Below are 26,738 nucleotides of genomic sequence, written 5' to 3' on the forward strand. Positions count from 1 at the left end.
TCCCCGTGTTTGTTTCCATGTATTAGGTAGAGCTGCTTTGACTCCCTGTCTTAGTAGCGTGGCTTACTGTAGAAAAGTACACAGGTAAATTGGATGGGGCAGAGCCTTAGGTAATCACCTGGCAGGACAACCTGTGTGAACCATAATCATGGAGTCTCAGATACTGTGTCACCACTCTGTATGGGGGAGGGCTCAGAAAGGGGACAATGCCACTGCCTGGCCTTTGGAGTTTTGTCTGGGAGGAAGCTGTCCCCCAGCTCTTGACCTGATTCCAGACACTTTAAGTTTTCCCTGTGTGCCACTGGTCCCTCCCAGCTTCTGCTCTCATGCTGCAGCCCAGAGGCGAGTGAGTCTGCGTAAGTCCTAAGTCCGCTGCAGGCCCTTTTAAGAGGAGACTCCTGAGAATCCGCAGTTTCCTCTGCCACCTCAATCCCCACCGGTTGTTACAGCCTTAAATTATGTGGACTTATCTTGCTGGCACTGGAACCCTGGGCTGGATGGTCTGGTGTGGGATCACCCACTCCACGGCTCCACATCTCTGTGCCTCCACCCCTCCTACCTGTCTGGATGAATGTGACTTCCACAATTCCTTTGTCGTCGGACTCCCACGCAGCTTGGCTTTCTGATGATTCTCGGTGATAGTTGCTTTGTAGCCTAGTTGTAATTTTTTCTGTGGTTGTGTGAGGAGGTGTTTACTTCTTTCTACACATTTTTTCCCTCGTGTCATGCTTTCTTTTACACTGAGGACTTTCTGTGTGGTTTTCCTCATTCCATTCGCCTCTCTCTGCAAGTTTGGAAGTTCTTTACTATATTTCTATTATTCAAAAGATATTTAAAATGTTCATGGAATAAGAACACTATAAATATAATATGTATGATATAAAATCTAAAAATAATGCAGAATATTAAAAAAGCATATGTACATGTTCATATGTTTCAAATTCTGTTCCAAAGTTAAATCATAACATGCCAGTATTTTTTCAAACATTAATGGGTTTTGGTAAAATACCCTTAGTTTGGCAATTAAATAGCACTCTAATACTAGAAAAACAGAAATGAGATCTAATAGCTATGCTTGGTATTTTGTGTCTACTTTTTAAGACTTCCATTTTGGCAGGCCCCAAAGTGGAAACAGGAATTTTTGTTATTTGAGTAAATAAATTCTGTTTTTCCCTATGACATGCATGAAAAACATGGTAAGGTTTGGTTATCTGTCTTATGTATTTTGTGGGGAAGCACAGACAGCTTCTACTATAGTTATAATAGGTAACTTCCATTTTTCGGTTCAGTACTTGTACCCATAGCATATGTTCATACAGTAAGTCATGAACTTTTAACTTCCCCTTATCTGTAACATTTGTAAAGCTAACCTTTATAGGTTCAATTTTAAAAACTTTATCCTTTTCTAATGTAAGTACTAAAGCTATAAATTTTCCTTCAAATATTGCTTTAGCTGCATCCTAAAAGTCATGTTTCATGACTTTTATGTGCATTGACGTTTACTCGAACTTTATCTGTGGCCAATCTTTAAGGCTTCTGTTGAGGATTAATTCCTCCAGAATGAATATGTTTGTGATTTTGCCTGGATTCTGAAAACATTGTCTACCTGGTGCCACTTTAAATACTTGGCTTGGAATTTTATGGACCAATGCAGGTAGACCGTGCGTTTCTTAATGCAGGTGCTAAGAAAACTGCCTCAGTCGGTAGGCTTCCAAAGGTGCTGTTAGGCTGGCTACTTCGGCACGTCCTTCCTTGGTCGCCTGCTCTTGTTTGACTCTCGGCTTCTAAGGACTAGCCACCTTTTCTTATCAGCTTAGCCATACATTTTTAAAAGATGTGTCATTGTCAATAGTTATCTTCTATTACTGGAAGGGTTTTTCTGGCTATTCATTCTACAATATTACTGGAAATGTAAATCCTGTGCAAAATATTGTGTGTATATACACATCTGGGCATTTTTTCTGAGAAGAGAGTCTATAGCTATTATGAGATGCTCAAAGGGATTTGCAACGAGAAGAGACTAACCCTGTTACCAGTCTGTTTCAGCCTTCTGCAAACTAAAATAGTAGATTTTACCTGATGTTTTACAGATTTCTAGGCAAGAGGAAATTCTGCAGATAATCATTTAAAGCTGACTTCTATTCTCAAAATGTCACCGGATTTTTATGTTCTGGTATCACCTTGACGTGATCCCCATGCAGCCCCTAACCACCAAATGTTCCCAACAGGAGAAACTCAAAAAAATCTTTTTAATTTCCAGTGTCTTAGCTGACTACTAATTGAGACCTATCTGTCCCGAGAGATACTTGGATTCAGAGTTTACCAACTTTCTCCTTCTCCAGTGAGGAAGCCTTTCTTAAAAAAGGCTTTACTTAACTATCAAGCCTGTTTGCCAATATAATTCCGGTTTTTATATCACAAACTGGTCTTTTTGTATTATGCTGAGATTCATTCAGAAAGTTAATTTTATCAGAAAGTTAGTGATCACTGAATTTGAAAATGGCAAAGATACAGGCAGGAGGGAGATGGAGGAAAATGACAAAATAAAACCATGAAACCAGTTGCCATGGCGGCCTGTAGGTGTGAAATGGGAGGAGCAGCGTAGACCATGCAAGAGACGCATTAACAGAAATAATGGAGAAGGAGTGAGGCTCAGATACGCCAATCACAGAGCTGGAGAAACAGGTGTCAGGAACCTAAGATGTAACTCAGCAATCTCCTAGTATCGCTGGGATGTGATGAAATGAACTGAAAGACTTGACTGTGATGATGGGAAGGTACAGCAAATTAAAAAAAAAATAGACTGTTTTAGGAGAACACATGGAGTAGGCTCATATGGCAGCATCTAAGCCCACAGACAACTCACAGGCTTAAGGGTCAAAATGTAAAGGGCAAGGTAAGAAACAGAAAAAGGAGTAAAGCTCCGAAGGTATACACCAGGTTGCTTGGTTAGACTAACTAGACCAAATGGTTTTTAAACATAGGTTTTGATACTCAGGATATAGAGATATCCAAGGCACTCCTTGCCCTTAGGAAATAAGCAGAAAGGAGAATTAAATCCACAAGCAATGATGTTTATTGACTGCTGAATTAGTGACATGAAGAAAATATGCTGATAGGCTAGAAACAATTCATTCTGCCAGGAGGTAGGAAAAGCTCTGAAGGTTTTATCTTGCTCTTCAATGGGATTTCGGCTGACAAGAAGTAGGCAGGGCAGAATGCAGTGGGATATGTAGAGCCCAGAGTGGCCAACTGTCATTAGGGGTGTGTGTGTATTGGGAGAAGTGGCATTGGGAGGTGGGGGTGGTCAAAGAAGAGGCTGGAGACTAATCTTAAAGGGCTTTTATAACAAAGCTCTGCTAGAAAATGTGGACTACACCAACATGTACAAGAATTCCACGCAGAAAAGCATCGTGACCTGGTTCTTGTGCGTGCACAGATGAGATAGCTGGGTAGCAAGATGGAGAGTGGGCAGGAGGAGGGAAGGAAATTATTGAAATGGCCATGACAGTGCTAAGAGGAATCAAACATGATGCCGAGAGTCCTTTTCCAAGAAGCCTTTGGCAGACTAGGTGGCAGGTGATGTTTTTACAAAAGGAGGGAACAGAAAAAAATAGATTCAGAGGGGAGGCAAGGTCCCAGCACCCCTGTCTTGGTGCTGACCACGCTTTCTCTCCCAGCAAGCTCCCAGATTGGGATCATTGCAACTCCGGCTCCCAGATCTAGGAGGCTGAGGGTTTGGAAGAAAATCCCCTGGACTTGCTAGTGGTAACTCCAACTCAGCATTCCTGGTCAGCGTATCTGGGAATGGGGGTACGATGGATTTCTCGTCGGCGCCACCCCCATCTCTGCCCCCTCCCACAGGTAAAGCAGGTAGTATCAGGTGTGAAGACTCAGCAGCAGCAGCCCATTCTCTATGACTTGCTCATTTCAAAGGGAGAGGGGGTCACCCTCTGTCTCGGGCTCACTCTCCACTTATACGCTGAGTTCACTCCCTCCTTCTTCAAGACCTTGAAGATATAATCATCTCCTCTCATTCCTATATTTTCAACTACTCCATCTCTTATCTCTCAATACAGAAACACATTAAAACCACTTCCATCTTAAAAACAGGGGAGAAGTCCCCTCTCACCCTGCCCTCCTGCACCCCCAGCCTTCACAGCCATGCTGCTCACAGGAAACAATGTCCACTCCTGTCGTCCACCCGCAGTCTGCATTCCTCGCCTCAACACCACTGACGCGGTTTCGCCAAGTCATCCCAGGTGCCAAACCCAGACTTCTCCGGTCCTCTTCTGCCTGCCTGCCTTTCCTACCTCCTTCCTGAGTTCACCCCTAGCCCGCCCAGCCTGTCTCCTCTGCTTTGCCTCCCGTTTTCAGGGCCTCACCCTCTGGGTTACTCTGTTGGGCATCTCTCCCAGAGGTCCGGTCTGGTCTTCCTCTGTTTGTGACTTCTGGGTCATCACTCCCAGGCCCACGCACTAATGACTCGCAACTCCTTACTCTAGCCCCAACTCCTTTTCCTTGTCCCCTGGATATTTCCACCCGGATGCCTCTCAGGGACTACAAACTCAACCTGCGCTTTTCTGAACTCACCATCTTTCCCCCTCAGAAACAGGCTTCCCTCAATATGGCCTACTGAACAGCATTACATTCCATCCAGTGCCCAAGCCAGAAACTTAAATGACATTTTAGATTCTTCTCTTATACCCAATATTGAAAGTTTATTAACTCTTTAATTCAGCAAACGTTTTCCACATGTGTCCTCAGGTTAGATGGTGCCTGTTTATCTGGTCATTTCTTATCTTTGGACAGTAGGACCTGCCCTTCCTTCTTTTGAGTCAGATCGCTGTGCTCTGTGGGGAAGGGAAATATGAGCAGGCGGCTGTGCTCCCTGATCCATACATGAGAGCAGTAAGGAGGGGGAGACAGAGAAGAGGGATGTCAAGTCACTCCGGGTATCCAGCCCAGACATTCCATCAAATCTTCTGCTAAGTTGTGATTAAGGTGTAAATTCCAATTTCCAGAAAGCCTCAGGATGTGTGATTTGTTTATTTGTCCTTCTTCATTCATCCCTACACTCAATTCCCCCAGTGGTTTGTAGTATATTCACCAAGCTATGCAACCAACAACACTCTAATTCCAGAACACTCTATCACCCCTAAAAGAAACCCCACGCCCATTAGCAGGCATTCCTCACCCCCCCTCCTTAGCCCCTCAATCCTTCATTTCTAGGGCAATCCTGACATGCTCAGTGGCAATGCATCATCAGAGGAGAACACATTAGAAAAACAAGACGGTAGAGATGCATTGAACGTCAACTTTGCATAGGGTCTGTTGGAAGCCTGAACAGCTGAATGCCGAATGAAGGTCCTCACTCATCTGGCTAACAATTTCCTCTCTCGGAGACTAGAGCAAAGCAATAACATGAGTTTAACTTATCAGAATGAGTGGTATCACTCCAGACTCTGCCTGCCCGGTGGGGAGGAACTGGCTGGGAGAGTCATCGTGCCCTGGCCACCAATGAGGAGAGGTCTGGACGCAGACAGTCAACTTCCTCTGACCCTATAAAGGTAGAGGGAATGCCATGGCATGGGAAATGGGCTCAAACTTCCAAACTTCCAAAGCTTCCAAAGCTTCCAAAGGGTACAGAAGAGTACACAGGGTGCTCAGCTGAGAAGCCATGACTCGGAAACATGTGATCGCTGTCATCTGGTATCTGAAGGGTTGTCACCTGAGAGCTGAGACTTGTTGTGTAGGCCACCAGGGGCACAATGGAACTCAAGGGTAGAAAATTACAGGGAGACAACAATATTTCAGGTCATTACAGGAGAGGGTTTCCTTAGTCACGCAATCCCCAAGCCAAATGGGCTGCCTGTAGGGGAGGGTGTTAAAATGCAATCTGGACATTCAATAAGTGGATGCAGTAGAGGTAATCTGAAAAACAGAAGGTGATGTGACGGCGGTGGCATTCCCACACTTGACTGGGGAGGTCAGCTGTGGGGTGTCTTGCAAGTGACCCACTGGAGCACTAAAACTGAAGTGTGTGATTTACTGTGTTTAGATTGTGGGTTACCATTATAACACCACTCTTACTGACTTACATTGTTAAGCACTTTCTCGAGCGAAAGTGAAAAACTCCGTGTTCAAGGTGGCAGGCTGGGGAATGCTCACGGGAATGTTCCACTCAAGTGTGTTTATAGGTGGAGCATTACCAGGCTAGATGACAGGTAGGATCCCTTCCACAGCCGAGATTCCTCAAAAGTAGGCCCCCCCCCCACCCCTGCCCCTGGCCTTTCAACCTAATCAGGACCCACTGAAGAACAGGTGTCACTGTGTTTCTGCTGAGTTTATCTATGGGTTGTTCAGTCTCAGTCTCAGCCTCATGCCTATAGGAGACACTAGGAACAAGTTCTGGGGTTGCACTGGAAATCTGTCCAAAGGGTGAGTGAGGACTAAATTAGCTACATCTGTCTGCGTGTTTTATTTTCACAGAACAGTCATTCAGATAATTTCAATGTGAACAAAGAAAAGTTTATATATAGAATTGTATCCCTGAAACCTGTATGATTTTATTAACCAATGTCACCCCAATAAATTCAGCAAAGAAATAAATAAAATGGTTATAGATGATGTAAATATGGCCAGAAAACATTATTTGCTCTTTGAAACATTAAACATTTTTTCCTCTAAGCAAGAAATGACATGAACTGGTAACTAACAGAACTTGAACTTAGCCAACCTCACCTCCATCCAAACTGGAACTTTTACTTTTCAGCTCCCTGGATAAATGACCTTGGCAGAAACTGCTGTCACAAAGGCCAACTGTAGAAGTGCCATCATAAAAACACTTGACTGACCAACTCAGGCCTTTGCAGATCCCCCCCTGACCCCTTTCCCTTGTCCCTTCCTGCCGCTCTGCCAACTGACCAGATGTTAATCACCTCTGGAATGTAAGAGCAACCTAGCAGATGGGAGGTATCTAGTCACCTGGTGCAGTGCGCTACTCGGCAGCCCTGGGATTTCTGGCACCTCATAATATTTTTTATTGCAAAACTTTTTTCATTATAAAACTATTATTACCACATTATAAAATTTTGGGAACTAGAGAAAATAGAAAAATCACTTATGATTCCATCACCCGAGTAAAATCACTGTTTGCATTTGGTGCACTGTCTCCTTTCCTTCAGGGCTCTCCAGACAGAGCCATACGGACCACATGTGTGTAGCTTATCTGGGCCCCACCTCCTCTGAACAGGGTCTGCAGCAGCCCATACAAACCCTGTCATCGGACAGACGGCTCCATGTGGATACACTATCTCCAAAACCAGCCTGACCCCCTGTCTCCCGGGTTCTACCTCCTTATCCGCCAGGTTGAAGCTTGCGCCCCATCTCGACTCCCCTCCCTGAACTCCAACACCCATTCCCACCGATATTTCCATTGTTGCCCTCTCTCCCGTCCCTCCTCCCCAGCCCCAGCAATGCTGCCACCTGCTCCAGCCCAGCTCTTTACTACCTACCTACAACCCCAAGCAATCACAAGTTGGAGCTTCTCTGACTCGTTTCTCTGCCTCTACTTCCTCTCCTTAGCCTTCATCAGTACCAATAAGCTGTTTTCCTCATTTTCACTGCTCTTCCTAAACCACAAATTGAAAACAATAGATTTTGGACTGTTTGGCAAAGTAGATTCTTTGGTTACAAAAATGTAGAACTTGTCCCCAATCTACCTTTCTTGCCCTACCTGTTACCACTGCGCTACCGGAAACCTCTGCAGGGATCTGGTACACAGGAAACTAGAGGCAGCACACAGGCCAGCTCCCTCGTGCTCCACCCTGCAAGGGGAGTATTACTGGGGCGGGCTGCTATGGAGTCCCAGGTACTAGACCTGTCCTTCTCGTGGGCAACTATGAAAGGGGGCAGAGTAAGTGAAGCAGCTGTTTGCAAGCATTCACCTAAAAGCGGCTGCGCAGTGAACCTGGAGTGCAGGAAGCGTGACCCGCTGCAGTCTGGCTTTCTGTCCGGGGGCACTTTTCACACCAGGGTTCAGGGCCACAGCCCCCGCACACAGCAGACACAGCTCAGGGCTTAAGAAACCAACACAGTATTTGCTTTTTTAATTAGGGTGTTCACAGTTTGGATTTTAAAAATATACAATTCCTCAAAAATTTCCATGGGGATTTTTTCTCTCTTTATGTTTTATCTTCCTTTCCATTTCCTTCAGTTGAAAATATTGACCTATTCTGCCCGCAGTTTCAAGGAGGACTCCCACTAACAGAAGACAAAAGCACTTCTAGGCAATGAGGCTCCCTGTCTCTCGGGCTCCTCTCTACTAGCTTCACTGCCTGTTACAGTAGAGATCAGACGCTGAACCTGCACAGTGTTGTATTAGTGGAATATGTAAACACCTCCGCAATGTTTTAAAAAAGACTAAGCCACTTGACCATCAACATTTCTCTGCTTACTAGAACCACAGAGTGTATAGCCACCCTGGGCAGACCATCCAAGGCCAAGTTAGAACCAAAGCCACAACTGAGAATGACTGAAGCCAAAGCGGTCACCCAGACACCACCCTAGCGAGGGGTGTATCTGGGGAGAAATTAAACTGGGGATTGATAAGAGTTTGCTCTTCTTATATCACACTTTCCTTTTTCCCTACTGTAGTTTTCAAAGGCTGCTGACCTCAAATCCCACCTTTGCCTGCTTAGCTCCATCCCGAAAGTAGAAAGAGCCCCTAACAGCTGCCTTTTGCAATTTACTGGGTACATGAGACCTACTGGGAGCAGCACAGGCTTCTCCAGCTCACTGGAGGAGCACCCTCAGGGGAGGCGCCCCTAACACCCACTGCCACGCATGCCTCCAGAGAGCACCACCCGATTCACCCCGCCCACTGGTAAACGCAGGAAAAGAGCTCTATGTTTCTCCTAAGCAGAGCCCTTCGGGGCTTTCTTCTAAGATAGGGGTGTCAAACTCATTTTCACCAGGGGCCACATCAGCCTCGTGGTTGCCTTCAAAGGGCCGAATATAATTTTAGGGCTGTATAAGTTAACTAACTACTCCTTAACTAGAGGCAAAAAGCGCCGCGCTGCTGCCAAGTAGAAACCAGGTGCCAGGCAGATAAAACAAGGTGGAGGCCGGATTCGGCCCCTGGGCCTTGTGTTTGGCACCTGTGTTCTAATACATCATACCCAAACTGGAAAGCCCTGGAGGGCCAAGGCCTGACACCAGTTCTTCTACCTTCTCTGCTGCCTGTTCTAAGGCCACAGAAGGACCCTGCTCTGCTGAAAAAACATTTTTCACCCTCACCAAAGTCACCACAGGAGCACAATCCTTATGCCACACATTTGTGCAGCCTCAGTGGCTTCTGACAAGTTCAGGAACAAGGCAAACCCAAGTTTGTACCTTGGGTTTACACCGCCTGGGGAGTGCAAAGCAGCCAGGCCACCCACAAGCTATGCACACTGTCTGCTACCCAGAATGGTACAAAAATCTCTAACCTACCGTCAGAAAGTGGCTTACAGGAGAGGGCATCATCAAGGTCTCGGGCAGTTGGTGGGTCAATGGTGAAGGTACAGTCCTTTCTAGGAAAGATTGAAGAAACAATCAGTGATGCCACAAACAACAGAAACTTTACTCACTGCAGCGCAGCTGCTGTGAAAATGTGCAAATGGTAGGCAAAGTGCAGAGAGACTTCCACAGTGTCTCTCTGAGGGGGGTCTTCAGGAAAATTCAAGACGGGGCAGGGGGGCCCTGGGGGGTGACAAGGCTCCATGCTGTCTCGGAGTGACTGTCTCTCTCTCTGTAGACCTGTTTCTCCTTGACTCTGAAGAGAAGCAGCTGTCAGAAGGTGGAAGCGAGGCAGCATCCATGAACGAGGCTTCCCAAGAAGTGCTGTCTCACGAGAGCAGCAAGTCTCTTCAGTAAATCATTCTCCCACGGCTGGTTCTTCCTTTGGCTCCCCTCCTCCTCAGTGGCTGACGGAGGCCTGTCCTCCTTCTCCTCCTCCGGTTTCCCTTCAAGAGCTGTATGAGGATAGTCTACTGCCCCTTTTCCTTTCTCCCCAAAGAGGACTGCGGTAAAAAATAAACCACCTATACTCTGGTTTCCCTTCGGATCATATAAATCTTTCTTCTAACTTCTTCTGACCCAACCTAACTTCTTCTGACCCAAGAATAAGTTTTGCAAAAAAACTTGAAGCCATACAGTTAGCCATAATAGAATTCTACTTGGAAATCATCCTCATCACAGTTTGTTTCCATGTCCCATCACCAGACACACCCTCTGTCCATCTATCTTCACTCACTATCCTCCATGCACACGTCACTCCTACTCTGTGAAATGCCTGGCCATTCTCTTTTTGCTTTGGAGCTTCTCAAATAACATGCCCCACCCAACCCAGCCATTCCTAGCGTGTAAATACCTAAAGATCAGGGCAGATTCTGGCCCCAACTCTCCATCCCTTCTGCCCTCTCCCCTCCAGGCACTGGCCTGGAGATGGGGGTGTTCAGCAGGTCACCAAAGGCTGTGTTCCAGTGCTAGGAACATAGCCTACAACTCACAAGTGTTTACGGAATGAATGAATGAATGCTGACAGGATGGGACAGGGATGTGTCTGCAATTAATCCAGACACAGCAGTAATGGGCTCTAAATTGGTGAGAATCTTGAACCTGATTCACAAAGTAAAGAAGAAACTGTCTGCTTCTTGCTTCTTTTTGTATTCTCCATAGAAGCTAGCAAAATGCTTTATATATACTGAGTACTCAGTAATATTTGTTGAATTGGAACTGAAATGTCAGACTTGATGGTAGGAATATTTTGGTCCTCCTCTCTTCATCATAATGATATCAAAAGAAGCTGAAAAAAACATCCCTGTAGCCAAAATAAAAAAGAACTCTCTTATCTTGGGAATGGGGGGAGGACCACAGTTTACTGGTTTACTTAGAGAGTTAACTAGAAAGAAATGTTTTCTTACAATTACATGTCTGGGTGATTTGAGACTTTTATTTCTATGAATGAATGATAATTCCCACTAAAATATTTCCAGCCTCACCCTGGCTGATATGGTTCAGTGGATTGAGAGCTGGACTGAGAACCAAAGGGTCTCGGGTTCGATTCCCAGTCAGAGCACATGCCTGGGTTGTGGGCCAGGTCCCCAGTGAGGGGAACTTGAGAGGCAACCACGCATTTGATGCTTCTCTCCCTTTCTTTCTCCTTTCCTTCCCCTCTCTCTAAAAAGTAAATAAATAAAAACCTTTTTAGAAAATTAGAAATAAATGAATATTTCTAGCTTCGAACTGATTCAGTCATATGTAACAGAGTAAAACTACACTGTAAGGCTTCAAATTTTAGTTTGTCCACATCTTCTTTGAAACGACCCACAAACTGAGAAAAATCTTAGACTAAACTCTAAGTACTCAAACCAATTCTTTTCTACTTAAAAAAAAAATCGACTCTTAAACCAGAAACATAAAAATCTAAATTAAAACAACTCTGAGGAACAGTCATCAGGAAAGTTTGCTGGAAAAACACACCAGCAAAACATTATTCTTGATCCGGGGTGGGCAAACTACAGTTCACAGGCCAAATGGGGCCTGCCACCTGTTTGGAATGGCCTGCAAGCTACGAATGGTTTTTGCATTTTTAAATGGCTGGGAAAAAAATCAAAAGAAGACTACTTCATGACATGTAAAAACTATATGAAATTCAAATTTTAGTTTCCATAAACGGAGCTCTATTGACACATCACCACCCGTTCTCAGTACAGTGGCCGAGGTAAGTATGACAGGACTGTCTGCTTACACCCTGTCAGCCTGGCCCTTAGCAGGAAGTTTGCTGACCCCTGTTTTAAATCAGTGCTTCCCCAATGTGCCAAGTAAGTGGGGAATCAAATTTCAATTTTTTAGAAAGTTCCTGTGATTAAATCGGTTTGGGAAATGCCGAGCCAATTTCTTAATTGTAGGACTTCTGTTTTTGTTTGTTTGTTTTTTTAACTGGTTAATACAATGTATAGGTTTCAAGGGTACAGTTCTATAATGCATAATCCGACCACCGTATCGCATGCTCGCTACCCCAGGTCAAGTCTCCTCCCATCACCACTTTGTGGGACTTCTCAGAGCCTTCAGTATGTTGGTACTGCCCAGTTCTTGCCAGACTTTTTTGATCTTGGCACTTTTAATGGCAGAGATTCTCCCAGATGCAGGGTCCCTCAGGCCAGTACCCACTGAGAAGTGATGAACTGCACAGAAACACCCTGTACAAGCCGCCAAGGGAGTCCTTGTTCCACTTGGGACCTTGTCACCAAGCCTACCCTGAGGGACACTGCAAGAAGTCAACGAAATGGCTACGCTGTTCACTGCAGAGAAACTGGTGGGGGCCTCACCTGTGTCACAGCTCAGTGCCCCTTCTTCAAGGGAAGTTTAGACAGTGCAAGAACTCCCTCTTCTTGTCTGGAGCTGGTGTGTTTGTATCTTACAGACATAGGGATTTTATCTTTTCAGATTTCCCTCTCTGCTTTGGCTGCCAGGAAACTCAAACCATTTGTGTCTTGCCTCTAAAGGATCTTATTTTTAGTCTGAACTTTGTGAACTAACCTTTATCCTGGCTGTGCCTACTTTTTCTATGTATATATTCCTTCTGCCCTATATCCTAATTTAAAAAATTATCTGCATTAAATGTGTTACTGCAAGCTGCCTTAAACCATACATTTAAAAGCAGAGTAGAGGTAAATACCTATGTATGTCGAGAGGTTTGGGGAGGAAAGGAGACATTCAGTATGGGCTACTAAGGAAACCAACTTCTAGGCCAAGCAAACCCACGGAGCGCCCGACGAGTATTCGTACTGTGGCAGTGGACTCCAACTTGTTCTCTCACTCTGGAAATTTGGGAGAAGCAAGGGAACAGTGAGTGACCCTCACAAAGTCCAGTCCTCAGTGCTGAGAGCCAGTGACTTAATCTGTTGTCATCGCCACAATTAAGGCTCAGCCATGATGTGGCGCCTGAGGGCTCCTTCTGGTTGCGGGCCATAGCGGCTGGGAGCTGCTGGCCCCAGCACCTGGGAGCCTGGCCCCATGGGCAGTGCGCTGGGCAGCTGTTATACTCTGTTAACATGCTTCGGATTTTACTGGCTCCTTTTCTGGAAGGCTTTGGGCTCACAACCTGCAGGGAGCAGCCTGGCCTGCCAGCTTTTAGAACCTGTGAGACCAAATATTTAAAGAGTTCCGCAACAATGGTTAGAAAGAAGCTAACCCTGACCCACAGGAAATAAAGTACCAGGTGGGGGAGGGAGACTCCCGTTCATGAGGCTGCAGAATTCTAGTTCAGAGCAATGTTATGTAACCAAAATTTCCGAAGGCACGTGACTGAGGGCTCACTATTACATTTTAAAGTGACAGGAATCTTCTAAGATCATCTTATGCAAAGCCATGGGTTCAGGAAAAGAACACAGGAAGAATAACAAGAAGTCTTCTGTAATCTGTAGGGGCTGGCCAAGAACCCTAGGAACGCAGAAAGCGTAGGAAGAGTTTCTGTTCCTTCTGTCACTCACATGCTCTCCTTCGCCTCACACCCTCTTCCTCCTCAAGGGACCGGCATGGCCGCTGCTCGCAGCAGCGCAACAGCTGTCTGGTCTGCACAACAACTGCTACTCACCACTTTGTCACTGTTCACCTCACTGGGGTTTGGCCATGGCTCCTACCACATCATAGAAACTGTTCTCCCCACGGTCATGAGGCTGCCAGATTCACCATCTTAAAGCATGCATCTGGTCAAAAACCTTCATCAACTCCTTACTGAGTAAAACAGAAACTCCGCTTAGAATTCAAAACCTTTCCAAGAGGGCCCCAACCTGTATTTTTCAAGCAAGACTGCACATGCCCAACGCGGACCTTATGTGCCAAACTGGTCTCTGAGACATTGTTGGTGCTGTCCCTCACGCCGAGGCATTTCCCCACCAATCTCCACTGGCCAAGATTTACACGGCTTGTAAAGGCCTGGCTGCAACGCCATCTTTTTTTCTAGGGGACCTTCGTGGCTCCAGAGTGGAAGCCACCTCTCCCTGCCTGCCCTGCCCACACCCGGGACCCCTCTCCAACAAAACCGGCCACCGCCCCTGCATGCCAGCAGTTGCTTATGGATGTGTCTCACAGCAGTGACAAGGCCAGAAACACTCCAGGGTCTGGCTGCAAGGCTGGCCTGTCTCAGTGTCTCCTCCAGCATACTGAAGGCACACGTGCAAAGAACAGCTGATGGACAAGTGAATGAAAATGTGACGAAAGGGCTCTCTTTAGCAGTTTTCCATTCAATTCTGCCACTGTGTCTTGGGAAATACATTTAGGATTAGAACCCATGACCTCTCGGCATCCAAACCTGTGGTCACACCACAGGTTACTGTTTCTAGGGCGTCCTTTTCTGTCTGGCCCACCTTCTTTTCTCTCTCTCTCTTTAAAATTTTTATTTATTTATTTATTTTTAGAGAGGGGAAGGGAGGGAGAAAGAGAGAGAGAAACATTAATACGTGGTTGCCTCTTGTGTGGCCCCCACTGGGGACCTGGCCCGCAACCCAAGCATGTGCCCTGACTGGGAATCGAACCTGCAACCCTTTGGTTCACAGCCCGTGCTCAATCCACTGAGCTACACCAGCCAGGGGTCCTTCTTTTCTCTCAAAACAGTGTTCTATACACTGCAGTTCAGGGACCATCTGTGGACTAACAAAGTGTACAGAGGACCGATTCTGTCCATGCCTCGGAGTCGGTCTCCTTGCTAGCAAGCAATTCTGCTGGGAGGATCTGGGTCAGTGGTGGTGAATGGGTGAAAAGGAATGGAAAAATTTAAGACTTAACCTTAAGAAAATAAAGAGTAATTTTTTTTACTCAAACACTTTCTTAGATTAGATGGTATTACAGTTTTATAAAGAAACCAGAAATTTTTATGTCAACTGTAGCAGGAAAAACAGCAGAAGAGCTGGAGCGCTCCATCCACAGTAACATGGCCTTAAGGGCGCCATGTGGAGAGCCAGCCGGACGGGTGCCGGGACGGTGCAGTCAGGGTGGACGCTGAATTCGCCTGCACTTCCATTTCCCTCTGGCTTTTCTTGGGGCTGGGCTGACCGCTCCTCTTGGAGGCAAAGGGAGCTGGGATCATCATTCCCGCCTCGCTCTGCCCCCTTGATGTAGGGGCTCCCCATTTTTTCCTTCTGATGCCAGCTACGGCTATGGTAACACTCACTCAGTTCTAATGTCACAACAGATGCTAACAAGTCTGACACAAATCACAGACTTTTCAGAACAGAGGAAGGCTTAGGTCTGTCTAAAGCAGAAAGAGACCTTGGTCCATCTGCCTCCTCTGCTCCAAGTGAGGAGCTGACCCATCTGTGGAAGGTCTACCTCGTGCAGCAGCAAAGTTCTAGACCAAGGGATCTAGAATGGCGGTTGTGAGAGCGACTAAAGGACGGTTATTAGACTGACTCAGAACCGACTGAAATGACCGCCCCTTTTACATTCATTTACTCATTCGCCAGCCGCACCTCTCTTTATTCTTAAAAAACATGGCGCTCTAGAGCGGAGGCCACAGGACAGGGCTGGCGCGGGACTGTGGGAGCCAAGACTACAGCATCGTCCAAGCAAGCCATGGTCTAAATTCAGAGACTGCGCTGAAATTAACTTTCCTCCTCTCGATTTTCATTTTCAAAAATGTCAAACTTTCAGGAAAGTTGAAAGAACAGTAAATAAACATCCACATACTTCTCATCAAGATTCACCAAATGCCAACACTTTGCCATATTTGCTTTATTTTTCTCCTCTCTGCGTCCCTCCCTCCCTATGGCTAGATTTTTTTCACATCTGAACCATTTAAAATTGTGTTGCAGAGATCACAAAACTTTACCCCTCCATACCTGATCATAGGTAAGAACAAGGGCATGCTTCTACAGAAACACAATACCTTTTAGAGAGTAGAATGGAAAAGTAACAGGTTAAATCATGTAAAATTGCTAACATTTGACCACTTGTGGCCTAAAAACTGGCAATGTCATGTGGTTCGACCTGACCTACTGCTTGAAAATGAGGAGTTCAAACTGACACGTCCAACTGAAATCTAATACTGCCGAGCTCTTCCTCATCTCCTCCCATCCTGTATTTGTGCCTTTATTCTCCCAGTGAGCATGTCAGCTGAGATGTCAGCTACCAACAACTTCGTATTCAAAATAGCTTCAGAATTTTAATCCCAATGCTACTGGCAACAAAGACCTATTCAGTATAAGATTTCTTTGGAGTTTCAGCCTTAGAATACAGTCACTAAGGGTATTCAAAGTGGTCCAATGCACAGTACCGAAAAGTTACTTGAATTAATTCTTTTTGCTGTATGCGGTGATAATATACATTTGCTAAACATTAGAACAATTTATTTTTGTTTTAGGTCTATTTTAGAGATTTTGCTTCTACCTCCTTTTAGATTTGACTTAATTTTATTGTTGAATATTTAAAATATTTAAATGGTTCAAATTTAAATTGAGTCTTATTCTTGCCTCTATATTTTTACTTTGATCCTATCCATCCCTACAAATAACTGTTTTTATCATTTTCTGGCTTATCCTTTCTTTTGCTTTTCTTTACTGATATACATTCTTTCTCATTTCTTACATGAACAGGGGAATACTATAAATTCTCTTCTGCTGCCCGATTTTTCGCTGAACAATAAATCTGGGAAGTACTCTGCATCAGTTCTGGGAACAAGGTCATCAAATCATCAGAGCTGAAAGCGCCTCAACCACCCCCCTAGTCCAAGGTCTAATCCCCTAAGCGCCAGCAAACCAGAACTCACTCAGGCAGATGGGCTTTCCTCCTGAACACCCGGGACGGGGAGCAGTGAAATTCACTGCCTCATTAGGCAGGCCAGTGAATTTTAGAGAGCTCTGTTAGACAGGCCATTGAATGTTAGAGAGCACTAATTCATATTCTGAATTAAGTCTGATTCTGAGCAACTTCATCATTCAGCCCTCTGCAGCCACAAAGAAGTAGCTGGTTCCTTCACCACACAGTCCTTCAAACATGACTTTCCCCTTGAAACCGGCCCATCCCTTTCCTGCTTTAAATGGTTTATAACTACATGCAATATAGCTCTTTCATAAATTTCACTTACTTTGTATTCAGATCTAATCAAAATTATAGGGACCAGTGAAACATCAATGTGAAGAAGGTCAAGAGAAAGAAGGCCAGAATTCCTTCATTTAATATTTACTGGGCATCTAGTACTTGCCCCAGGTGTCTGGGACACATGTGAGAGCAAAGATTCCTATCTACTCATTCTAGTGGGAGAGGAGACAAAATAAACAGTATTGTACTTCAGTGCTATGGAGGAAAAAAAGAAACATTAGAACAGAGCAAGACCAGTTTGAAGTACCAAGTACAATTATAAATAGGACAGTCGGGGCAGGCCTCGATGTGAGGTGACACTGAGGGTGACTGAAGGAGGTGAGGAAGTGAGCCATGGGTATCTGGAGGAAGGAAGACTTGGGCCAAACAGAGAGCAAGTGCAACAGTCAGAACCCACCTCATTAGTGTCCCTGAAGGCCCAGAACTACTGGGCAAACTGAACCAAGGGAGTTGCACCGGAGCAGAGACAGCTTGGCCTCAGCACTCCCTTACTTCCCATTAGAACTTAGGCTTGTCTAAGGGAGTAGCAACCACAGTGGCCGAATCCCACTCTGCCCACAAGTCTTTCTGTCCCTGGTTAGTGGGGCTCAGTGGATTGAGAGCCAGCCTGCAAACCAAAGGGTCACTAGTTCGATTCCCAGTCAGAGCACATGCCTGGGTTGTAGGCCAAGTCCCCGGTCGGGGGTGTGCAAGAGGCAACCACACACTGATGTTTCTCTCCCTCTCTTTCTCCTTCTAAAATTGAATAAAATCTTTTTTAAAAAGTCCTTCTATCCAAAGCTCTGACCGCATACCTCTCTGTCTTCTCTTACCTCTGGTAGTAGTGTTTTCCTATAATCCAGATTTAAAATATCAGACTGGGGTTAAACCAAGCTATGAGAACACAGATCGATAATAAGTTTCAAAGCTATATGAAATGAGGTAGCAGGAAACTTCCAAGAAAAGCTCCCATACGGGGATCGGATTTCTCAGCCCCTATATACCTACAGTGTTAAGAGCTTAGACATAAAACACTCCATACAATATATAAATCTTCACAGAATATAAACATATTAGAGGTCTTCAAAGTATAAGAAACCTTGCTCTCATTAGAACACTTTTCCCCCTATCTCCTACAAATTACCTCTTGAGAAAATAGAACTACAATAGTGGTGGGTATTATTTTTCACTCTGATTTTGTAGATGGGGAAACTGAGGCTCAGAGACATTAAGTAACATGTCTAAGGTCAAAGACTTGCAGAGCTTTGGTTTAATGGGACAGGAATTCAAAAGAGTAGGTGTTAAATGAATTAGACCAATAAGTTTTATTTCAATAGAAGTTGAAGTCTTTTCTAATTACTCTTAGCTCCACACTTTATCTTAAGATTTAAACATCCCAGAAACATCTCGGCTGTAATAAGAATTACCAAAAATTTCTTTCAGAAAAAGTTGCTCTATGGTGGACTAAGTTGACAATGACTTAATTTCAAATCTGATAACTTTTAACTTGAAAATCCACATACAGAGTTCCAGTACCAAATTTATTCAAAGTGAATATTCCTTAGTTTGTCATAGAAAGTCAAGTCCCAAACACTTTCTTTTGGAAAGGATACACAAAAATAGGAAAAAGGAGCTTTGAAAAGACTATACATAGATATATTTTCATTTAGAATACTACTCTTTTAAATTTGCTATAGAATTTCCAGAAGAGACGTAGTTAGTATGTAAAAATAAAACAGAAATTGTAACCAAATTTTAATAGGACTTTGTCAGAGACTTAAACACAATGGGGGTAAAGGCCAGCATTTAACGGATTTAAATTCTAGTGGGCAGAATTAAGAATAGTCACAAAGTCAAGGAATTAACTATGTCTAGACATCTCTCCTAGATTTCTATTTGAGGAACAGTATTTTTTTTCTCATCCTTTGAATTCTCAAGCTAGGAATTCAGAACCTGCTGTTGAAAGGATCATCATCCTTAATTCTCCATCCATTTATCAGGCTAACATGCAAATGTAAGCGGTGAATACGTTTCAACGGCCCGGGAGCTCCAAAGAGCCTTCTCAGGGAGCATGCTGAGCTAACCGGGGAAGGGTTAAGCCACCCGTTTCCAGATCTGAAAACAGTTGTTCCGATATGGGAAGAATCATTACAATGGTGCCAGCTCCCTTCTATAAAAGCCATACACATATTTTGCACAACTGTATGATTGTTATGGTAACCATCAAAGTGGAACTATCATTCTTCAAATTACACACTGCCCATACTGGATTACCTACATGCGTTTGCTCTCCTACACGGCCCGGAATTTCTTTTCAGAAAGTGCTATGTCTGTCCTATAGATGTTTAGGAGCAAGATAAAGTAGTCTCTTTCAGAGGGAGATTCCACAACAATGAATCTTTCAAAGGCCTAGCTCTTCAAGAATTCTAGGGCTTCCTTGTCAAGGCTTTTAATCCTGTGGTCACTGGGAGGCCTCAAAATATTCTCCCTGGGAGGCAAGGGAACTGCCTGGAAAATGTATTCCCAAATGATTGTTTTTTATTAAAAGGATGATTAAAGCACCATGAATGAGCCTTAACAGACCTTGAACAGCTCTGGAAAACACTGGGAACGTTTACTAGAGTCCCAGTGCAGCGAGGTGAGAGACTTGTCTAAGAGACGCACACAGCGTTTCATTAAAATCACTGCTGAAAGGAACAACCTGAGTAGTCAAACAAAAATGCCAAAATAAATGCCAGCTGCATTTCAGGACAATCAGGGACTCACTACTATTACTTTGGCTAACGTGAGTAGAACTCTGTAACTCTTCACAGAAAAAAAAAAGTGTGAACTCTTTCAACTCTTTCTTCTCATTAACGGGAAAAGTCTAGTCTATTCTTGTATTGAATATCTTGATATTCACTTTGGGCCAAAATTCTGCTTCACTGCTCACGTAACTGATTCTATAGTTTAAAAAATACAAACAAACAGGCTGGCAATGACTTCCTAGCTGATTTCCATATTAAATATTTATATTTTGAGATAAAAAACATATTCATAATTTGTTTGCTCCAGAGAATTTCCAATAAGGCATGAAATTCATCTAGGTTTCCTTTCTCAAAAACGACAATAACCCGCACCCCCCAGAAAGCTTCCCTTTGAGGGAGGTGAGCATATAAAGCTCTAACAGCAGCACCCCGGTTCCGGTACGCACCCCTCGGCTGCAGAATGCACACTGAGTGAAGCACAGAGGGCTACTTCTCCACTCCTACCCCATCGTCATCAGGAGCAGCCCAGGTGACCCTGGATGACTCCGCGCACAGTCTGCACCTCGTCCTGCATGTTGAGGTCAAGTCTCCCAGTATACTCCCTCTGCCTCAGCCCCGTCTCCATCACCTGGTCCTTACCAAACCTGGGACTGGACCTGTCTTCATAATCCCACCCTCTTTTCCTGCAGAAGCAGCTCTCCCCAGCTGGACATGTTTCCTGGGAACACGATGCAAGAGAATTTTCCAGGTTTAGACCAAAGTCCTTTCAATTATGAATATACTGATACTCAAGGGTAGATGAAAACGAGAACTAAAAATGGGCTAAGGGGAAACAGAATTTGAGGGCAGAAGGTAGTTTGAACTTCTTACTCTACACATGACTTAAACATCAGTGTGCTTATTAATGTTCCTCGGAAAGAAGGAGCAGTACCTTATCAAGCATACGTGTGCCAGACCCTGCGCTGCGCACTGCGCACATTGTTACATTTTATCCCTGCCACAACTTCATGAGAAAGACAGTGCCAGGGGTATAACGGGGCTAAATGGTATGGAAAAAAACCAATAAAGACTAAATAAAAAAGAAAGACAGCACCTATACATCCCTTTTGAGTTGCGCACAAAGTAAAGCTCTGAGGAGCTGAGTCTCCTAAGACTATTCGTATATACCCAGTCAGTGGCAGAGGGAGTGATGATTCAAGTCAAATCTGTCTCTAAAGCCTATGTTCTTATATTTCAGCCCTGTGACGTCAGGGTCATTTAAAATTTTCAAACTCCTGGAACAGAAAAAGAACCAGTGAACACAGCTGAGGCAGACTGATTTCCATCCTGCTGCTCCCTCTCCCAAACCAGCACGTAACCCAAACGGGGACACACTGACCCTGGGCCTACAGTTTCAAACTGGGACTGAGAAAGGGAGAGGGAGGTGAGGAGGAAGAAGTAGGCGAGGAGAGAAGAGAGAGAGAGGGCAGGCTCCCTTTTCAAGGCTGTGGCGGCTGGTCCGTAGCAGTCTCCCAATGAGGGGCAGGAGGAGAGAGGCTGGTCTGGGCGAAGAGTAGGGTCAGGCGTGGAGAGAGCAGGAGAGGCAGATATGAAGAAAGAAGCCCTTTTGGGTTCCCTGCCCTTGAGTCCCTGGAGTTACCACAGGACCTTTAAATTTCCCTTTCTGCTTACATGAGCCCCAGTGGCTTCTGTTAGGTGGGACCAAAAAAAAGTCCTAATTAATGCAACAGCTGCGAAAGTTCCCCAGCATGCCTGCTTGTTGCGGCTCTCTATGTCGCTCCTTAAGAAGCCAGGACGGGGTTGTGGCAGATGCTTCCACACCTCCCACTCCTGGGCGCACGGCAAGAGTCTGAGGTGTGGGGAGCCATGACAGGTTATAGATATGAAGTTCCTATTTAAAAATCAAATCCACTTTAAAAAAGGATTGCTTTTGTAATTCAAGTAACACAAAATACAGTGCTATACATTTTTTTTTGTCAGTAGGGATTTGAAGAAGACTCTAACCTCCTTAATATGGGGTTGGGAAAGTATGCGGTGCTTTTGATTATTTTAAAATGTTTATTAAGGTCATGGGTTTAAGAAGGTGGAGACACACAGGGATGGTAGGTAAGAGCTTCCTGACTGGAGATCTGAATTCAAGCCTCAGCTCTGCCCCTCTCAGCCATGAGACCAGGGGCAAGTGACTACACTGGCCTAAGTCATAGTTTCTTTACCTGTAAAATAGGAAAAGCTATTTCACAGGGTTGTTTCAATGATTAAATAAGGTATTACATAAATATAAAATAATTAAATGAGATAATCCACATAAAAAGGTATCAAAGAAACATTTGAGCCCCAGCTGGTACGTCTCGGTCAGTCGGGCATTGTTCTGGGATCTGAAAGGTCACTGGTTCGATTCCCAGTCAAGGTGCATATAGAAGGCAGCCAATCAATATTAGTTTCTCACATCAGTGTTTCTCTCCCTCTCTTTCTCCCTCCCCTCCCTCTCTCTAAAATCAAACAAAAACAAAAGAATAATTTGATAAATAACACATTCTGGTATGTGTATATTTCTCACATTAACAAAGCTAAATTTCTTTATCTTGGCTATTTTGGGCTGAACAGTAATAGAGGTACTCCACTACTAGGAAACCAATCTGTCTCTTGGTGTGTCCCCTGGTGTATGTCAGGTCCCAGGGCAGAGAACACAGGACAGGGACACCCAGTGAGTACCTACTACGTGCCCAGCGCTGTCCTAGGTCTGACTGACAGTAGAGATTATGCTGGTGATTTAATATTTTCAAAGTAACTCCACTTCAAAAAGAAACAGTTAAATATGACTATAGAAAAGGATAATTGAACACACATTTAGAGTATTATTATGCTTGTGGGAACACTCCTATCCTAGGAATTCTAATTACATCTGTAAGACCACAGGAGAACTGTTTAAACAATCACAATTTGAAACTCCTGATTCTCCCATACACAAACTTTGGTATAATTCCACTAAGTCACCTCTCAGGCAAAAAGATTATAGGGTAACTTGACATTTGCACATTAAGAGTAAATATAAAACAACAAAGCCAATTGCTTCCCATGCAGAACCTCTGCACGCGTCAGTGTCCTCCTCTGGGTCACAAACGAACTCCACACACTTGTTCACATCATGCCACAACTGCTCAAAGGGCTTTGGAATTCTTTAAGAACTACTTTCTAAGCCAATTCATGAGCTTCACAAGAAAATCAGTTTTACTACTTTATAATTATACTTTATTTTTTTGAAGTTGTATTATCCAGCTTGATCGCCACCTGATTTACCACTCTTGGCTCTAAATGGAGTTGGCTGTTTCCAAAAATCAAAGCCACTCTCAGAAGATGAAGATTTGCCATTGTTGAAAATGTGCCTTAGGCTCTCCGAAGGCAGTTTCCGAAGAGGAGTCCAAAAATGCATATGTCCTCCCCGGCTCCCTCTCCGCAGCTCACCAGCAAGCTCGAACCTCTTCACTCTCAGACGCCCTGAGGACCCCGCTCCTGTCAAGTCCCCTCTCACCTGCTCCCCACCAAAAGCCCCCTTCAAAGAGATGTTTATACTTAGTGTCCCACTTCGGCCCTCCCTTTCACTCCTCAGCTCACTCCGGTCGCCTCCCATCACTCCACCCATGCAACTGGTGAGACTCCAAGGGCCGAAGAAAAGGACTTGATGGCTAAAAGCAGTGGCTTTTGTCCTTGCTGACCTCACTACAACAGAACCCAGAGAAGCCAGCCTTTCGTATTCTTTCACTCCTCCAATATCCTCCTCTCTGCACCCCCAGCCCTGCTTTCCTAAGAAGCCCCCACCCTTTGAACGTTGGACGCCCGAGTCCCCCACGGCCCCCTCTCTTTCGGACTGCACGCTCACAGCGGTCCCCTCCACTCGGTGGCTCAGTCCTACCCACACGCACCTGAACAGCTGTCTGCAGCCCGGGCTGCTTTCCTGAGCCTGGCCAGGCCCGTTTTTCTCTCTGCCACCTGGCCGGTTCCTTTTGGTATTCCAGGCAGGTAATATCCAACTTCTAGTCATCTTTCTCCATCCAAGCGTTTTGTTCTTGCCCTCTGACTCACAATCTCAGATTCTCCTGAATCCCACCCTGGCCTGAGGTAACCGCCACAGTGTGAGGGCCACACAGGCATATCCCCGCAACTGAGAGGTCTTCGAAGAGGATGTCACTAAGTGTTAGTTGCCTTTCTTCTTTTTTAATAGTAAGAAGACAAAAGCCTATGGAAATCCTATTTATCCTTCAAGGCCAAGCTCAAAGATTACCTGGCTTTAGAGTTTCCTCATGCAAAATTAATTATTACTTTCTAATCTGTGTTTCTCTGGTGCCTTTTAAAACAGTTTTGAGCCTTTTATTTTGAGATAATTGTGATTAACAGGCAGTGGTAAAAATAACAGACATTATTTACCTTTTACCCAATTTTCCATGGTAAAATCTAACAAAATTATAAATAGTGCAATATCAAAATCAGGATGTTGCTGTTGGTAGGATGCACTCATCTTACTTGATCGTCTGTTCCTACTTGTCCTCATTAAGTTCTCTACAACTATACCACACGCAGGTTCACTAGGCACTCCCTCCATCAGAATGTTGGAAACTGCCATTATCTCAAGCACACCTCTTGTTGCCTTTTAATAATAATCACATCCAACTCCTTCCTGCCCTGCCTTCCTCAGTCCCTGGCAACTGCATGTCTATACTCCATTTCTAAAATGTCTCTTTTTAAAATGTTATGTAAATAGAATCACACATCTGTAACCTTTCAAATTGGCCTTTTATCACTTGGCATAGCCTGAAGATTCATGCAAGTTGTTGCGTGTATAAACAGTCCATTTCTTGTCATTGCTGAGTATCATTCACGATGTGGATGTACCACGGTTTGTTTAACCATTTGCCCATGGAAGGGCATTTCAGCTGTTCTGGTTAGAGGCTGTTATGAATAAGCCTGCTATGAAAATCTGTGTGCAGCTTTTGCATGAACCATAAGCGTTCACTTGTCTGGGATAAGTGCCCAGGAACGCAATTACCAGCCTGTACGGTGGTTGTGTCTAGTCTTTTTAACAAACTGAAGTGTCTCTAGGGTGGCTGTGCCATCGTACATTTCCACCAGCCGCGTGGGGACGACCTGCTTGCTCTGCATCCTCACCAGCATTTTGCACGGCCTGGCACTTTTTGCCAACTTTTTTTTTCCTTTCAGTTTTTAGCCATTTTGATAGGTGTGTACTGATATTTCATTATGGACTTAATTTGCTTCTGCTGTGCAGGAAACAGAAGATTAGCTCCATGCTCAGACCTGCAGACACCTCCCAATGGGGGAACTGGAGTGTCACCAGACAGGATGGAAGATTAAGTCACTGCATGGCTCCACAGCCATCACCAGGTGGGGGAATTGGAGCATCGCTGCTCAGTTTCATGGGCTGGGGCAGGGGTGTGGGGATAGTAACAGCCTGCTCAGCCCCACTGAACAACAGTGAGAAAGAAAGTGTGTGTGTGTGTGTGTGTGTGTGTGTGTCTTTCCACCAGTGTTTGGCTGGAATATGGTGGATATTGCCAAAAAGCTCTTCTGTTGTTAGACCATGCCTCCCCTGGTCTTTTGGCTACAGGAAAAAGGTTTCTTTTGGACACTATCTCTCCTGTGCCTTTCGGCCACTTCGGGTTGGCGACTTCAACAGCACCCTGTCTGGGATATACGGGTGGCAATAAGGAAACTCAGGGGAACCCCTGTCACCCTGTTGCTCGCGTCCCGAGACCCCTAGGCAGACCTCTGTCTTCTTTTTCCCGCCGTTCAGATGCTCCCCGCGCTTGTTGCTGTGCTATGCCCATGTTCGCAGCTTCAAGAAGGCAGGCCCACAAGAAATGGGTATCCTCCCCATGGGAAGGCCCAGGGGAGCTCTATCTTTGTCAGGGACAAAGTTGTACTTCAAGTTGTACTTCATTTTACTCAAGTAATTTTAATATTTTATTCTTTAAGATGTTTTCCTATCTAATTTTCACACTATACAGCAACTACTTTGCAAGCACTGAACTGTATTTTATCAATATTCATTTTCCTAGAATATCAAGACATAAGAATGAACCCCAGCACTTGCTTAAAATCACGTTATGTTGAATGAATGAGTACATATCCTGCAAACTTCTAAATATAACCCTCTTTGTCTTCTTCCTTTTCCTCCCTTCTTTGGCCCCGTACACACTTGTCTACACAGAGCAGTCCTCTCCCACCTGCAGTCTCACTTTCGTGGTTCCAGTCCCCCAGGGTCAACCTGCAGCCCAAAAATATTACATAAAAAATTGCAGAAACAAATAATTCGGAAGTGTTAAACTGCACACTGACTAGCATGATGAAATCTCAAGCCATCCCACTCTGTCTCACCAGGACATGAGCCATCCGCGTGTCTACTCCGGTGTACACACACTGTGTGAGCTCCCCATGAGCCCCTAAGTAGCCATCCTGGTTATCAGACTGGTCACCAGAGAGAAATGACACCCATATAACTTCTATACAATATACCTCTATCATAGGTCTATTATTAGTTATCATCGTCAATCTCTTACTGTCCCTAATTTATACATTAAATTTTATCACAAGTATATATGTATGAATAGAAAAAGCACAGTATACTACGTAGGGTTTGGTACTATCCACAGTTTCAGGCATCCACTGGGGGTCATAGAACACATCCCACATAGATGAGGGGTAACCACTCTATAAAATTCACTATATAACAAGCACTGAGTTAGATTCTAGAAACAGGAAGACCATTAAGACCTAGCCCTCGGTCTTCAGGACTTTGCTACTCATTGGGAAGACAGAGTCAAACTTAGGTAAGTTGGAGTACAGTATGGCAAGTACTGT

General features: G+C 44.7%; 1 protein-coding gene across 4 annotated transcripts in view; it reads right to left on the reverse strand.

Moving 5' to 3' along the window:
- The window catches only part of DIS3L2 (DIS3 like 3'-5' exoribonuclease 2), a 279,723-nt gene that overhangs the window by 112,273 nt on the left and 140,712 nt on the right, over positions 1 to 26,738 (reverse strand). For all 4 annotated transcript variants that reach the window (XM_037063524.1, XM_037063522.1, XM_037063521.1 and 1 more), the window contains exon 10: positions 9,496 to 9,575. In XM_037063524.1, the coding sequence (XP_036919419.1) occupies positions 9,496 to 9,575 (80 nt within the window). The remainder of the gene's footprint in view (positions 1 to 9,495; positions 9,576 to 26,738) is intronic.

Source organism: Sturnira hondurensis, unplaced genomic scaffold (genome assembly GCF_014824575.4).
Source record: "Sturnira hondurensis isolate 20B ecotype Veracruz unplaced genomic scaffold, ASM1482457v3 Scaffold0014615, whole genome shotgun sequence".
NCBI lineage: Eukaryota > Metazoa > Chordata > Mammalia > Chiroptera > Phyllostomidae > Sturnira > Sturnira hondurensis.